We start from the raw sequence: 16,851 nt of genomic DNA on the forward strand, positions 1-16,851 counted from the left end.
AAGAGTACTGGAGTTCCTATCACCTAGGAAATTTAAGGTATTTAGGAGCTCTGTGTCAGAATACAGGTTAAAAGAACCAGGAACTGAGGGTAGATAATAATAATGTATAACTTATTACTTCAGAGAATCCCTCAGAGAATCAAGAAGAACCCAGTGAATTTTGGAAATTTGACAATCCTTGTGAAAAGCAGATTTATTATTATCACTGACTTTTCTGTTTGCTGAACCCCAACTTAAATTGAGATTCTGGCAGCCTGCACTCTTTATCTTCCCTGCAGTTCTCAGTTGATTATCACTTTTGTCCCAAGTTAGTTCTTCATATTTTGAAGAACTATGAATTCTTCATATTCTTCATAGCCCAGGCCTATTCTGGGCTCTGCTCATGTCTTCAGAGTGCAGCCAACAGGGTTACAGGGCATCTTAGGGGGTAGATCAGCAAGGAGGAGGGTGTTTACCTCTTGCTTTTCCCTGTATCTAATTCAGCCAGTGAACTATGGCCTGCCTCTATTTTACTAATTCATAGCATTCGGAAGGGGGAGTGAGGATGGGACTGATTTTTATCTCCTGGCAGCACTTGCTCTGAATTTTTAAGGGAACTTCAGACTGAATTCCGGAGAAGGCAATGGCACCCCACTCCAGTACTCTTGCCTGGAAAACCCCATGGACGGAGGAGCCTGGTAGGCTGCATTCCATAGGGTCGCAAAGAGTTAGACACAACTGAGCGACTTCACTTTCACTTTTCATTTTCATGCATTGGAGAAGGAAATGGCAACCCACTCCAGTGTTCTTGCCTGGAGAATCCCAGGGATGGGGGAGCCTGGTGGGCTGCCATCTATGGGGTCACACAGAATCGACACGACTGAAGCGACTTAGCAGCAGCAGCAGACTGAATTCACTAATCAGTGAGACAAGATGTTTGGCTGCATACTGACATCTTACCCATTTGATCAGGCCAGTATATTTAATTCTAGCAACACTTTTTAATCATAAATTCAGAGAACTGCAGTGGTGAAATTTATCTAAGTAATTTTAGTATTTTCATCCATTAATTCAAAAAATATTTATTCAACACTGAGGTTAGAGCTACAATTCTGCCACTTCAGTACCTTGCTTTATATCCATGTCTAAGCCTCAATATCCTCACCTGTAAAAAGAAAAATAACAGTGCTTCCTCAGGATTTATTGGTGAAGTCAATGAGATAATACATGTGAAGCACATATTAATCACTCAAGAAGTGTTCGTTGACATTGTTAAAACAAATATGGACCCTGGTGTCACTGAGGGTCTAGTGGAGAATACACTAGTAAATGGGCAATTAACAAGCACTATGAAAATCGCTATGAGGGGGAAATGTCTGGTTTCCCAGGATCACATACAAGAGAAGCCCAAACCTGGACATAGGCTTCAGAGAGGCCGCTAGAGGAAATCCCACTTAGGCAGAAACCCCCAAAATGAGACAGAGTTAGCTAGGTAGGGCATGGGGGAAAGAAGTACTCTAGACTAAGGGAGTGGCATTTCTGAAGACCCAGAAGTGTGGGAGGATAGGCCTTTCAAGGAACTGGAAGAAGGAAAGGAGAACTGCTCAGAGACAACTGTTTTCATTCGAGTGTATATCCTTCAAGTTTAATTGCAGAGACACTTTTTTACCCCTCAAAAATAGAATCACTCTATTTTAGAGTCTCCTTTTTCTGCATGCTATACTGAACATCTTTTGACGTTGTTAAATACTCTTCTAAAATAGAATTTCTAGTGACTAGTCTAATTTCTAGTCACTAAGGGTCTTATGGTCATGCATTGTAGACAAGCCAGGCTACAAGCCCAAACCCTGATCACATCTCCATCAGCGGCTGCCCCTTGCCACCTTTCCAGCATAGTGGTGCACACTCCAAAGCTCCAGTCTGCTCCCAGGAAGCCAGACCCCAGGTTGAGGTCCAGACTGGTTCTGGCAACAAAACTTCTTCCCTGGCTGTACCCCTCCACCCCATACTGGGCCACACCTTCTATGATACGGTATGGTCTCTTAGATTTCTCATTGCCATTAGCTCTAACGAAATTCACCACCTAACTCACCGGCTTAAGGACTATTTTTCTTGCTAATATTATAAACTTCATGTTGGCAGGAACTGAATTTGTCTTATCCACCACTATATTCCTACTGCCTAGTATGGAGCCTTAAACATAGTACCCAGTCCATAACTGAATTCAAGCACCTCCTGTGAGTCAGGCATTCTACTAGGCATGGGCTTTAGGAATGGGTAAGTAGTCTTAGACCTCAAGGAACACATGGTTCAGTGATTAATCCAGTAAATTCTGCAGCCTTCCGTCAGTTTCTTTCTCTTTTCCCATTTATTTTGGTTCAACTTACTCTATATACTGCATTTTCTAGCTCTCAGACCACAATTGACTTTTTGACAAATACTGAAGAAAAAGAAAAGATTTAAAACCTCTGTCGTTCTAGTGTCATCTGTTATTTGTTTTCCCCCTCAAACTAATAAATGGCCAGTGTTTTTCTTCAGCCTCGCCTCACGCCTGATACACTTAAAGAATGTCTGTCCAGTCTCTCTTTGTCCCTTGAAAATTGCAATGCAGTCCTTGCTTTGGATCTTCTTTCTTGTTGACGTGAAAATCTCATATATTTGCTTTCCTTCTTTATGATTCTTATTGTTTGAAAAGTTCTCTTTATATTCCATCTTTCATGCAATGTCTTTTTGTTGTTTTTGTTATTAGATATATATGTGTGTGTGTGTGTGTGTGCGCACCCTATGCATAAAGATTTTTTCTTCACTTTTCATGTCATTTCCTTTAGAGATATTCAGGAATTATTCCATTTGTTTAATTTTATTTGTGATTATATAAATGACACATTTGTAGCAAAATAAAAGAAAGAAGAGAAAGGGAGGAAGGAAGGAAGTATAATTTGATTCTGCTGGTTTACATGAGGGAGAAATAAGGACAGTGAGAGAGGGAAAGGGAAGTTTTTTTTTAAAAAGGTTGGATAGATAGGGACCTGAGAGTAGAATGAGGGTGAGAAAGGAGTCTGCAAACAGTGCAGAGAGCTAAGAAAAGGTGCAAGTTTGATGTTCACTTTGGCTTTTAACCTACTATCAACTGACTTACCAGCCCAAATCCTAGACTCCCCCCGGGAATCTAGACTGATTAAAGACTTAACTATGAAAGAAGAAACTCTAAAAGTTTTAAAAGAAAACGTAAAATATCTTTATGAACTAGACATGAATAAGGATTTCTTAAACAACATGCAAAAAGAAATGGATATTTTATGCCCACTGGATTGGTAAAAATTAAAGGTCTGAAAATAACAGGTGTTAGCAAGGCTGTGGATCACAGGGAACTCACACAGACACTGTTGGAGGACGTGTAAGTTGGAATAATTGGAATCACTTTGGAAAATAACTTGGCATTATCCTGTAAGCCTGAATATTTGTATACCTGCATGTAACCCAGCAATTCCTCTCTTCGGTTTGTACTGTAGAACAGTGCTTCTCTAACCTTATCAAGCTTCTGAATCACCTAGAAGGCTACACAACTTGGGGGCCTCACCCCTGGACATTCTGATTCGGTACATCCATGATAAAGTCCATGGATTTCATTTCTAAGAAGCACCCAGGTGATGAGGCTGCTGCTGCTTTACAACCACAGTTGGAGTAAGTAAAGCTTCTCCAGATTTCTTCACCTGGGTCTTTTGGAAACAGAAACAAGAATGTTCAAATAGAAAAGGCAAAACACAACTCAAATATCTATTGGAAGAATGGATAAATAAACTGTAGTATTTTTACACAGTGGAGTATCATACAATATTGAAAAGGAATACTAAGTGGGCTTCCTGGGTGATGCTAGTGATGAAGAATCTGCCTACCAATGCAGGAGACATAAGAAGCACAAGATTGATCCCTGCGTGGGCAAGACCCCCTGGAGGAGGGCATGGCAACTCACTCCAGTATTCTTGCCTGGAGAATCCCATGGACAGAGGAGCCTGTTCGGATATTGTCCATAGGGTCACAAAGAGTTGGACACCACGGAAGCTACTTAGCGTGCACAAACTCTTAGTATGGGTACTACCTGAATGAATCAGGGCCTAATGTTACATCACAAAAGTAAGTCACAGAAAATCACATATCATGTGATACCATTTTTATAAAACTAACAAATTAAATAATATATTGCTCAGGTGCAAATAGAGAGATTAAACTATGAAGCAAGACAGCAAAAAACAAAAATGAGAAAAGGAAGACTCACATAACTAGATGCAAGAGTGTGGGTATTCTGGTAGCTTTTGAGAAGGGTGATGGGTTCTCATGTGCTTCAGAATTGTCATTAAGTTACATATATGCTCTTGTATATGGAAAGCAGATACATAAGAATTTGAAGCTATATTTAAAGAAAATTCTCACAGATTGAAGAAAGGTCTTGTCTTTCCAATTAAAAGTAGTCCCCAAATACAGGCAAATTAATGCAGAAACTCACATTGGCACATTCCTGGTAAAATTTCCAATGTCAAGAATAAAACGTGACTCCTATAAGCATCCTGATGGGACACAAGAGATAGAAAACAAGGAGGCTAACCAAACACAGAATAAAATTTGTGCTCACTTCAAACTTCTCTGCAACAATAACCACTACAAACAAAAAACTTTCAGAATTTACTTAAGGAACGTTTGAAAGAAAAGGAAAAATTATAATGCAGTAAACTTGAATCTGCAGATTAAAATGCTAATTATTATGAAAATGATATGAAACTGATATTTTTTAAATGGAGAGTTCAGTGGAAGAAAAAATAGAAAAATCCATGTAAAATGGATTTATTATATAATATATATAATAGTTCTCATCAATATATGTATCATGATATACATATCATAAAATATATTATATCTGCATGTATTTATGTATATATTTGTGTGTGTGTGCTCAGTCACTCAGTCGTGTCTGACTCTTTGCAACCCCATGAACTATAGCCAGTCAGGCTCCTCTGCCCATGGGATTTTCCAGGCAAGAATACTGAAGTCAGTTGCCATTTCTTCCCCCAAGGGATCTTCCCAACCCAGGGATCAAACTGCATCTCCTGCATCTCCTGCATTGGCAGGTGGATTCTTTACCCCTGAGACCTGGGAAGTCCTTATATATATTTATATATGTATTCTATATAGCATGAGATTTTATGATGTGTTATATAATACACAGATTATATTTGTATCATTTATATTATATATCATAATGTATTGTATATTAGTATGTGTATCATGTATCAGTATATATATCTGTATATACTATATATATACTATGATATGCAATATTATAACAGTGTAATAATCAGGGGTCATGAAGAGTTGGACACAACTGAGCGACTTCACTTTCACTTTTCATTTTCATGCATTGGAGGAGGAAATGGCAACCCACTCCAGTGTTCTTGCCTGGAGAATCCCAGGGACGGGGGAGCCTGTTGGGCTGCCATCTATGGGGTCACACTGAGTCTGAAGCAACTCAGCAGCAGCAGCATATAGCATAATGTATCTATAATATACATTAAAATATAGTATATATGGCATATTATAACAAATATGGTAATGTATATTATATAATACACATACATATTTCATGCATATAAAATTTAGTTTGTGGTAAAGGTGAGTTTAGGGGTAGATTATTTACTATATGATGCTACAACTAGTAAATTATTTAGTCAATAATAGTCATGCCCAACTCTTTGCAACCCCGTGCACTGTAGCCTACCAGGTTCCTACATCCATGGGATTCTCCAGGCAAGAATACTGGAGTGGGTTGCCATTTCCTTCTACAGGGGATCTTCCCAACCCAGGGATCGAACCCAGGTCTCCCACATTGCAGGCAGATGCTTTAACCTCTGAGCCACCAGGGAAACCCAATAGAGTCATTACCATGCACCAAAGTATTTTCTCAGTGAGTTAAAAGGTTAAATTTTTAAATGGTAAAATAAAAAGAACTAGAAAAAGTGTCAGTGAAGATTGATCTGATCCTTGTGTGAGGAAGGACTTTCTAAGAATAAAAGAAAAGGAAAAAATCAAAAGAAAAAGATTGATATGTTTTTCTATAATTTGTTTTAATTCTCCATGTCATAAACATCATAAAAAGCGATAAAAAGCAAACTACAAACTTGTACAGAATATTTGTTTTATAAGTATTCCAAAGGATTCTTCCACTAATATTTAAAGTTGTGTTACAAATCATTGAGAAAAACACAGACATCCCATTGGAAATATTGTGACTATGATAATAACTTCACAGAGGTTGCTTCAAACCAAATTATAGTCAAGTAAGAGCAAATTGGACCAATGAGCTTTTCTTTTCATCTGCATGATTGACAATGATGACGTATTTGCCATTTTAAATATAAGGAAACCATATCTAACTGCCATCCTAAGGGCACTTAAAGTTAAATAAGGTAAATATTTGGTCAGGGGTTAGTGCTCAGGGAAAATCTGGAGCTATTCTGGTGACAAAGGAGCTTTGAGACTTTGTTCAGATTTATGCAGTTCACTAGAACTTTTTAAGCACCTGATGTTATAAATGACTACAAAAGTTGGAGGGGGGGAGATTATTAAGAGGCTCTGACTGAAAAGATGAAGGCTCAGAAAACAAAGTTGATGTCTTTAAGATCTTGAATAGCATGCCTGCACTCAATAGGATGTCCACTGAACTCCAGAATTGGCGGGGAAGGAGGAAGCTCCTAAACAAACTAGGAGGCCCTGTTTATGTGATGAGTTATAAACACTTAAGTCATTACCCCATAGTAGGATTTAAAAGCAAATACAAAACAAATACAAAATATGTTGTGTGTCAAATATAACAATAAAACATGATAATAGCAACAGTAGAAATTAAGGTGGCAGTAAATAGGCTTTTGTAAGTTCAAATACATGTGTGGATTGCAGATTCAGTATTTATTAATCAGTTACAAATGGACCCTGGAGTGGTTAAAAGAACTAAACTTTTTAGTTTAGATTTATTTAGGATGACCAAGAATTAGCACCATGGTTTGCATTCTTCTGTTTGCATTTTTGACTCTGGAATTAGGACTCTGGGCTTTCCTGATAGCTCAGTTGGTAAAGAATCCACCTGCAGTGCAGGAGACCCCAGTTCAATTCCTGGGTCAGGAAGATCTGCTGGAGAAGGGATAGGCTACCCACTCCAGTATTCTTGGGCTTCCCTTGTGGCTCAGCTGGTAAAGAATCCACCTGCAATGTGGGAGACCTGGGTTCGATCCCTGGATTGGGAAGATCCCCTGGAGAAGGGAAAGGCTACCCACTCCAGTATTCTGGCCTGGAGAACTCCATGGACTGTATAGCCCATGGGATCGCAAAAAGTCGGATATGACTGAGCGACTTTCACTTCGCTTCACTTCAGGACTCTGGTCTCCTGTCTGATGGAGCTTCATCCTCCTCCCACCACAGAAACATCTTTAGTGACAATATTTGGAAGATGACATTTTGGATTCTCATATTGGTGACAATCCTAAAAGATTGGAAACCTTACATTCTATAATTAAACAGAAGTCATAAACCAGTATGAAAGTAACATTTGTGTGTTAGTTGCTCAGTAGTCTTGTCTGACTCTTTGTGACCCCATGGACTGTAGCCCATCAGGCTCCTCTGTCCATGGGATTCTCTAGGCAGGAATACTGGAGTGGGTTGCCATTCCCTTCTCTAGGGGATCTTCCCGATCCAGGAATCAAACCCGGGTCTCCTGCATGGCAGGCAGATTCTTTATCGTCTGTGCCAAAGGTAAAAGTCATAGGGAAAGAAAGTTGAAAATTCAAGGCCCTAGCTGGTTGTTCTTTTATATGTGAAAAACGGATTCATTTGCTTTGTGTGCCACTCTGGGTTTGCCCCATGGGCATTTCCTCATTTGGTCGGTTCCAAAGGCCTCTTTAGATAGTGCCCATTTCATATGAACTGAAGCCGAGTGCTTCGTTGTGCTGACCTTGCTTACAGGGTTAGAGCCTTCCCGTCCTGATTCCCTGTACTCCTGGTATGAAGTGCTTTCTGGCCTTTGTGTTTGTATGTTTACTCAGAACACCTGAGTATATGTCGCTCTCTGACTCTGTTTCTCTGTTCCCTTCAGGACTACTGGCTCTCTCTCCTTTACAAGCGCCTGATCGGCCCCAAAGTCCTGGCCGTGCATGTGGCTGGGCTCCAGCGGAAGCCCCGGCCAGGCCGAGTGATCCGGGACAAACTAAGGATTTATGCTCACTGCACGAACCACCACAAGTAAGTGTTCAGAGAGACGGCACAGAGACCACCCCTGAGAATTTTTAGGCCGGTCTGAGAACTTCATACTACACTGGACCCCTTCAGGACGCTGAAAACTGCTTCTGATTTCACTAGACCCACTCTTTGCAAGTTTCAAATGATTTCTGATAAACAGTTTTTTCTCCAAGTAAAACCCCTTTCTCACACTTAGAGGAATTATTCATAAAATGTTCATAAAGATACATGCCATTTTTATTTACTTCTTCATCCAACAAATTTTTATTGAGCATTTTCTCTCAGCCAGTTGATGTAATGCCCAGGAGGCTTATTTGTGTGCCTACGCCTGAACCAAAAGTAGAGATATAAAATCTGTTCCTAAGATATACCAGCAGAGCTAGAGGAAATAAGCCTAGTTTTCTAAGATGCATGTTGGAGAGCTGTACCACTAGAAACCTAACCATGTACCAGTACATCCCAAGCTGGGAGTGCCCAAAGCTAGACATGTCAGCTTTACAGCCATTTCAGTATTTTGAAAACCATTTCAGCTATTTTAAAGGTTAGACGGTTAAATAAAATAAATCTAGGCTTCCTTTTTTTAGGGGGCCAAACCTTGAATGATCAGCACAGTAACGGGGATGGTTATCCTCTTTTTCATCTGAAGCTGAGGTTATTGGGGTTGTCTTTTAAGAAGTAGGAAACATAATTAGTACATAAAGTTTAGCAGATAAAATATTTTAAAACATGAGGATCATAAGGTAGAAACTTAAAACAGAGCCTAAAGCAAAACCCACCTGACCAAATATGGCTTTCTTACATCGCTTCCAATTTAAGGAGCAGAGTAGGCAGCCCTGGAAATAAGAACCCTTTCTCTTAAGGCACAGAAACCTTGTGTGGACTGGGAGTGAGGAAGAAGGAAGCAAGTGCCTCCAGCCAGACCTTCATTCCAGTGAGCCTATCAGGGCCGATCACCGGCAGTGGTGAGCACAAAGAGTCCCCGCGGTCAGGTTACAACAGATACCCCTTCCCTTCCCTGATGACAGAGAAGCCATGCCAATTAATTTATCCTGATAAGATTTTTCAAAGAATCACTCTGAGCACAAGGGGGCCAGGGGCCAGTTGTCTTGTCTACAGATACAAGTGCCTATTGTGGATGAGAGGAGGCTGGATTGGGCAGAGGCCAGAGGCTTTCAACGTCCCTTTTGCTCAACAGGAAGCTCAATCCAATAGCTGACAGAGAGTGACTGCTTTATGGCCTTGGTTGGAGTTATCTGATCCACATACAAGGAAACATTGTGTTCCTTGTCTCCACCCTGGCCTTGAGGTAACCACCCAAAAAGTGGACTCCCAGCTTCAAGAGAGGAAAAGTTCTCTTGGTACCTTTTGTCTCTTTTGGGAAGCATATCAGTCGGTGCCCTTTATACTACGGCTCTGCGGACTCAGGAGAAAATGTCAGTAGCCAAGCCATGGGCTTAGCAGAATTTCAGGGGTCCTCAGAGAGGTCTCCTCACTTGGCTTCATCCCAGTGTTCATCCTGATGCTCTTTGACATTCTTGTGGGAAGTTGTCACTGATATTCTGAATATACCATGCACTCAGGGCCAGTGCTTCATGCATTTTTGTATTATTGGCGTCCCACAGAGTGACTGGTCTGAGGAAGGTGTCAGTGAATGTTTTATGAATGAAAGCAGAAACAGGGCATCAGGGCATCGCTGATGCTTTATACTTCTAGCTCTCTTTCCCTTTGCGGTCACCACATTGGCCAGAAGAAAGGGATTTGGTGGAGTGCTTAAGAATTTTGCATTCACCAGCATAAAATCATTCATTGTATTCAATATCCTTTCTCCATCACCAGATCTCCTGTACTTTCTGTGGGAAGTCATTCCAGAATCTCTCGGGGGAAACTGTGCTTCTGCCAGTTCCATTCCTCCTCCCTATTAAAAAAGAAAAACAAAAGAAACAACTTTACTAATCTGTGTCACCAATGACCTTAGATTACTGGGGTGAAGGTCTTTTTGTTCTTATTAGAGAAGAAAGCCCCCAGTAGACACACTGCGCTAGCTAAGGATGAGCTGGCTGAGTCTGCAGATCTCCTCCATGTCAGCGGGTGTCCAGAGCCTTAGACAGATGCGCACAAGGATGAAGTGTCTCTGCCCCTCTCTGTAGGAAGCCATATTCCCTATCTGAGCCCCCTCACCCTCCACAGTAGTATCAGGAAGCACTCCTGATCCACTTGGTTTATTTGTAGCCAAAGAGACCAAGGTCACAAAAACATCCCAGAGTGGGCATGTTAGCTTCATGCTGTTCAGTCTTGACCAGTCAAAAAGTACATATCCTTGGTCAAAACAGGGGATTGATGAGAAAGTATAAGTTTATTGATAGTATAACCCAAAAAAAAAGGTCTTTTAAAATAGCTCCTGCACTAAAGTATATGTTGAACATTTGCTATGTGCCAAGCCTCTTGCCAATTATTTGCATTAGTGTAATCGTATTAAATTCTAAAGGTTCTACAGTATCACATGTATATACAAACAGCAACATTAATAATATAAAGAATTTTATATTTGGAAAGAACCCTTAGAGATCTTTGGCCTGTTGTCCTGTATAACATAGAAATTCCCTTTATAGTCTCCCTGACAGTCATGAACCTCTACTTAAATACCTCACTGCTTCTCATGGCATCTCGTACATTGTGGGTCGTTTCTGACCTAGTAAAGCACTGTCTTTTATGACTGATTTAGGATAACTGAGTCAGATACTCATAGCCACACTAGCAGGTGCTTTTCTGCTTTCTGTTCTAGAGCCAACAAATTAGGACCTGGCAGCACAGCAGTTCTCACCCTAAGGCTTCTTATTCAGAGAACAAACAGGTTTTGACTAGGAAACAGTCTTTTTATAAACCATTCTGCTAACACAATGTATGTATCTGGGGAGGAGCTGAGATCCTCAGCCAAGTTTAGAACCAGTTGGAGCCTGGTGGACACTGAAGAAAAATTGAGTCTTTTGGGGTTCCAGTTTGTTTATTGTTGGCAAAGCACAACTTCCTGTTTTTTCAGAAGAAGTTTTTTTAAAGACTCATAAAAAGGTTCCTGAGGCTTCTTGGACATCAAATGGCTCTTACAAAACAATATTTTGATGAGTTAAGTGTAAATGAATCAAAAACATGTGGATTAAATTTCCCTTAAAATACACAGGGGCTTTGAAATTGGGAAAAAGATGTTTGGCAAAACATGGCCTGACTGTTACCGAACCCAAAAACTTTGAATTAGATTTGGAGAAAATGGACCAACCCAGTTTTCAAATACGTAGACTTTCACTGGAAATGGACATGGATTTCAAAGCATCGTCCTCCCTTCCCTTTCCTAGTCTCCCAGCTTCACTGGAAGTATTTCTAGAATAGGGACTGTTTTTCATCTATAAGTCAAGAGGCACCTCCCAGTATGACACCCCTCACCTCTAATATCCATGACATTCCAATTCCAGCCCCCATCCTGACTCACTTCCTCCTCCTCCCATGGCAACACAGAGATGTCAGCCCGCAAAAGAACAGCCGGAAAGATGAACTCCAGATACAGGCCTTTCCTGCTAGTGAAAAAGTCTCACTGTGAGTGAGACAATGGAGCAAGATAGATGTTCTACCAGATAGAAAGGGGCATTAACTAGGAGAACCAAAAGCCACCTGGACTTGACGACATCAGAAGGTCAGCAGTTGCCTCCAGGCCACACCTTCGATAAGACCCCATTTTCTTAGCGAGCAGACACTCCTTCAAGATTATTTTTCTGTCGGCAGAGAATGGACATTCTTCAGGAATCTGGATTCTCAACATAGTACTTTCAGGTTGGTGCTGCATTCCCCAGCCAAGAATGTGTCTTCACAGCCAAAAGGCCTCTGCTTAACGTCCTTGCCCACCAGCCAAGCAGCAAAAAGGACTGACAGGGGGGTCTTCAGTGTCAGGTCTTCCCTGAGGAGGCTCCATGAGCCCTATGGGAGCCTCCGCAAGTTGGTGTCTGAGCTGGCTTTCAGTGCTGGTTTGTCTCCCCCAGGGAACTATGGAAATGGAAATCAGACCACTGCCAAGCAGCTTGAAAAGATAGCTTTCCCTGAAGCAATGCTGTGATTTCAGGTCTCCCTCCCACCCACCACTTCCCCACATCCTGCCCTTCTCCTCTGCGGTCTCCAAAGGCTCATTCTGCCCTAACTCTGCAGAGGAGAAACTCATAAACGCAAGCACGCAGCTCTCTCCTCCTGGGCTGCTGGCCTTTGAGAAGGCTGTCTGATGATAGTTAGCAGAAGAGTTTACCACAGTCTGTGAAAATTGGTACCCTCACTTGCCTATTTTTGCTCACACTTTGAAGCCTAGAGTACCTGTAGTTAATGGTGTCTTCTTCAGTTTTGCACACAACTTAAAGCCCACCAATGGAAATAGTTGGTGTTTTTTTAATGATGATGGTACCGGCTTCCCTGATAGTTCAGTTGGTAAAGAACCCACCTGCAATTCAGGAGACCCTGGTTCAATTCCTGGGTCAGGAAGATCCGCTGGCGAAGGGATAGGCTACGCACTCCAGTGTTCTTGGGCTTCCCTCGTGGCTCAGCTGTAAAGAATCTGCCTGCAATGTGGGAGACCTGGATTTGATTCCTGGGTTGGGAAGATCCCCTGGAGAAGGGAAAGGCTACCCACTCCAGTATTCTGGCCTGGAGAATTCCATGGACTGTGTAGTCCATGGGGTCCCAAAGAGTTGGATACAATGTGACTTTCACTTTCAATAATGGTAAATGCTGACATCAGCTAGCAGCATCTTTCTTCAGATCTCTGATGACACAAGTCCACTCAAAATAAATTGGCATTGTCTTCTGATTGAACTAATTTAGCTCCAAAAGTTGGTTCACATGCTTCAGGGGTTTGAGAAGAAAGACCAGAGGAGAAAGGACTAAATAGAAGGGTCATTTAATAATTTATCACTTAATAATTTTTCAGAATATCAGTGCAGGCATCCAAAAAGCCTTGAATGCAATAACGTACCCTCCTACAGATGCGAGAAAAATCATCAGACGCACAGCCAAAAGGATATACACTGGGAATTAATCACATAATCTTAACAGATTACCCTAGGCAAGTAGTTCCCAAACCAAACTCATCTGCCAAATATACTGAGATTTTTTTAAAATATCAAGTCTCAGACACAATCACAAATGGATTAAATAACGGAATGAGCCCTGGAAACCGTATTTTTTAAAATCTAAGTTATTGTGTTAACCTGCTGTTGGTCAGGAGAAGGCAATGGCAACCCACTCCAGTACTCTTGCCTGGAAAATTCCCATGGACGGAGGAGCCTGGTGGGCTGCAGTCCATGGTGTCACTAAGAGTCGGACATGACTGAGCGACTTCACTTTCACTTTTCACTTTCATGCATTGGAGAAGGAAATGGCAACCCACTCCAGTGTTCTTGCCTGGAGAATCTTGGGGACGGGGGAGCCTGGTGGGCTGCCGTCTATGGGGTCGCACAGAGTCGGACACGACTGAAGCGACTTAGCAGCAGCAGTAGCAGCTGTTGGTCACTCAACTCTTAATTAGCACCTTTAGAGGCATACATGAGTGACTCAGAGGCTGAGGTGTGCTCTTTTTGCAGAGGATGATATTTTCCTCTGGGCTCAGTTGACTTCGAGTTTCTTGGAACTCGTCCTTTTAAGGCAGGATAAGGCCATTTTTTCTACTTTCTCTCATTAACCCATCCAGAGGGGGCCCTAAGGGACCCCTTAGAAACAAAGTCCTTTTTCCTACAAGAGAGAAGGAAATCATTGCAATCTTGTTGACAATGCTAAAGGCTGTTGCGTACAAGCATGTAGTTCTCTCAGGTTTCTGAATGTCCTGTACTGGTTTAGAAGGATTCCGAAACAGTGAATAGTTTTATAATCATGGAGTAGATACAACAGCAAAAGTAGAAATCAAAAAGGTTAATAAATTTGACTACCTAAACGTTTTTAATTTTTGTACATCAGAGTACAATGTAAACAGACGGAATTAGTCAAAGAAAACTGGGGGAAATTTTGCAATATACCTGAAAACAAAGGATCACTATCTTTAATAAATAAATAGTTTTAAAAAATCAATAGAAAAACAGGTAAAGGGCATGAACAGTCAGTTCACAAAGGAAGAAATGAAATGGCAAAGAGGCCAATAAGAAAAATACTGTGCCTCAGTGTGAATTTTTTAAAAATACAAATTAATACAACATTGAAATCCAATTATCACCTCTTGGGTTTGGGAAGTGATAGTTTAAACCTTAAACTGTAACCTTTTAAAAGGTTATTATTAATATCTGATGTTCTTAGGGATATGTGGAAATGGGTGCTCTCACGCATAGGTGATCAGAGCAAACTGATGCAAGCTTTCTAGATAATATCAGTATTATCAAAATGTATTAGTCAGGATAGGCGAGGTTATACCGTGATAACGAAGGAACTGCAAATCTCCATGGCTTTCACTAAGAAAATGTATTTCTCTTTCACACTACTTATCTGTCACGGCTCAGCTGTAGCTCTGTTCCATATCATTCTCATTCCAGATCAATAGAGCAGCCTTAATCAAGAACATTGTCAGACTTCTGGCAGAGGGGAAAGAGACGTGGCAAAATATGGACTGCTTACTAAAGCCTCGGCCCAGAGGTTTTAACATGTCCACCCACATTGCGTTGACCAACACCAGCCATGTGATCACTCTAGGCTCAACAGAGCAGGGACAAAAAAATCTTCCCACAGGGAGGAGCCCCGCTGAGAATGAAGCAGCAGATTTGATGAGGAATCATGCACTGCATCCCCTGTGACCTAGTGTTTACAACTTCCGGCACTTTATCTGAAATAATCATGATGTCCAAAAAGTTTATGTAAATAAAGTCCTTCATCACATAATTTATAATAGCAAAAAAATTAAAAACAACTATATCCCCAAAGGAGGAGGCTAGTTAAATAAATTTCTACGAATGAAGAACTTAGCATTCTTGTATAAGTAGAAGAATATATAATACAATAACATGGCAGCATGTTGAAGATGTTCATGAACTTAAAAAAAAAAATGCTAACAATGTGATCCCAATTATGTAAAAACTGAGAAATATATATGTATGTGTCAAAGAATTCAGTAAATATTTGTCAAATTATTAAACTAAAAATACTGGAAAGTTGTCAACCAAAATGTTATCATATCTTAAAACACTTGGATTATGGGGGACTTTTCTTTTCCTTCTCTGTGTTTCTCTGTATTTTGCCTTTTTTTTCCCCAGTCAGCCTTCCATATTCAGAAAAAGATACTTTGTTTTCTAAAATCATTGTAATATATTTAAGCAAAAACAAAAGGCATATGGTGGGAAGTGGGTATCTTCTTTGCAGGAAACCACAGTAAGAAGGCCTTTCTGTCTTTCAAAGTCCAGGATGGCCAAGAACCATGAAGTAAATGCCCTTTCCTGGGGTGCTCCTGTTCTGTGCAGCCCATAAATGATTTAGAAGCGTCTAACAGACCACTTTCCATCTTTCCCTCTCTCTCTCTGGATACCAGCCACAACTATGTGCGAGGCTCCATTACACTTTTTATCATCAACTTGCACCGATCAAGAAAGAAAATCAAACTGGCCGGGACTCTCAGGGACAAGCTCGTGCACCAGTATCTGCTGCAGCCCTATGGACAGGAGGGCCTGAAGTCCAAGTAAGTGCCAGCCCAGAAACAGCTTAGGAGGGAGTACAGTAGGAACTGGGTGTGGAGGGAGTTGGATGGCCGCTTTGCTGAGGGCACCAAGGTTGCTGCTCATTCATTCACTCAGGGACGGCTTACTCCCTTTAGCACCCTAGACAAGCCCTTCCCAGCCCCTCTAGGCTTGGGGTCCCCAACAATAAACTCAAATGATGGACTAAATATATCTCAACAAGGGCATTCTTGGTATCTGGACTAGAGGACTCTGCATTATGCCAGATGATCACATTTCAAGCTATTTAGAATCCTTGGTCCTTACCCACTAGATGCTAATAGTGCCCCCAGTCATCTAACAACCAGAAACGTGGTAGTTAAGAACCACGTCCCTTCCAGGGGAGCGTTCTATTCTACCGTAACAATTTGTCAACATCTACAAACCTTGTGAGGTAGAGCACCTCTAAAGGACAGAGCACTGGACAAAAATCAGAAGTTCAGAGATCAAGAGTCAGTTCTAATAAATTGAAAATTTGGATTTAACCAAAAGATTTAATTTGGGATTAATTTGGATTAATTTTTAATTTAATAAAAAATAAATGTGAATAAAAACCTGGAGAAAGAAATAAAATACTGTAAGAAAAAATAAAAGTCAGTTCTGCCCCAACTTTATAACTCTGGGCACTTCTCCTCTCTGGAACTATTTCCTTATCTATTCTGGGAGCTCTGTAGTCTCTTCAAACTCTGTAATTATATGATTCTGTGACACTCGCTACTGCCCTCAGTCTCATCTAGAGACTCTGGCAGCACTGACCTCTACCAACAGAAGGCAGCTCTGGGCCACCCCATCCTGGAGGGAGGCCTCCCAGGAAGGACATGAGTGCTGTACAGACCGGGAGCGCTCCCATTCCACTTTTAATGTTTACCAAGTTTAA

At 41.1% G+C, this 16,851-nt stretch overlaps 1 protein-coding gene across 3 annotated transcripts in view; it reads left to right on the plus strand.

The window, feature by feature from the left end:
* The window catches only part of HPSE2 (heparanase 2 (inactive)), a 720,373-nt gene that overhangs the window by 682,523 nt on the left and 20,999 nt on the right, over window positions 1-16,851 (plus strand). For all 3 annotated transcript variants that reach the window (XM_027528882.1, XM_027528884.1, XM_027528883.1), the window contains exons 10-11: window positions 8,117-8,262; window positions 15,791-15,937. In XM_027528882.1, the coding sequence (XP_027384683.1) occupies window positions 8,117-8,262; window positions 15,791-15,937 (293 nt within the window). The remainder of the gene's footprint in view (window positions 1-8,116; window positions 8,263-15,790; window positions 15,938-16,851) is intronic.

Source organism: Bos indicus x Bos taurus, chromosome 26 (assembly GCF_003369695.1).
Source record: "Bos indicus x Bos taurus breed Angus x Brahman F1 hybrid chromosome 26, Bos_hybrid_MaternalHap_v2.0, whole genome shotgun sequence".
Lineage (NCBI taxonomy): Eukaryota > Metazoa > Chordata > Mammalia > Artiodactyla > Bovidae > Bos > Bos indicus x Bos taurus.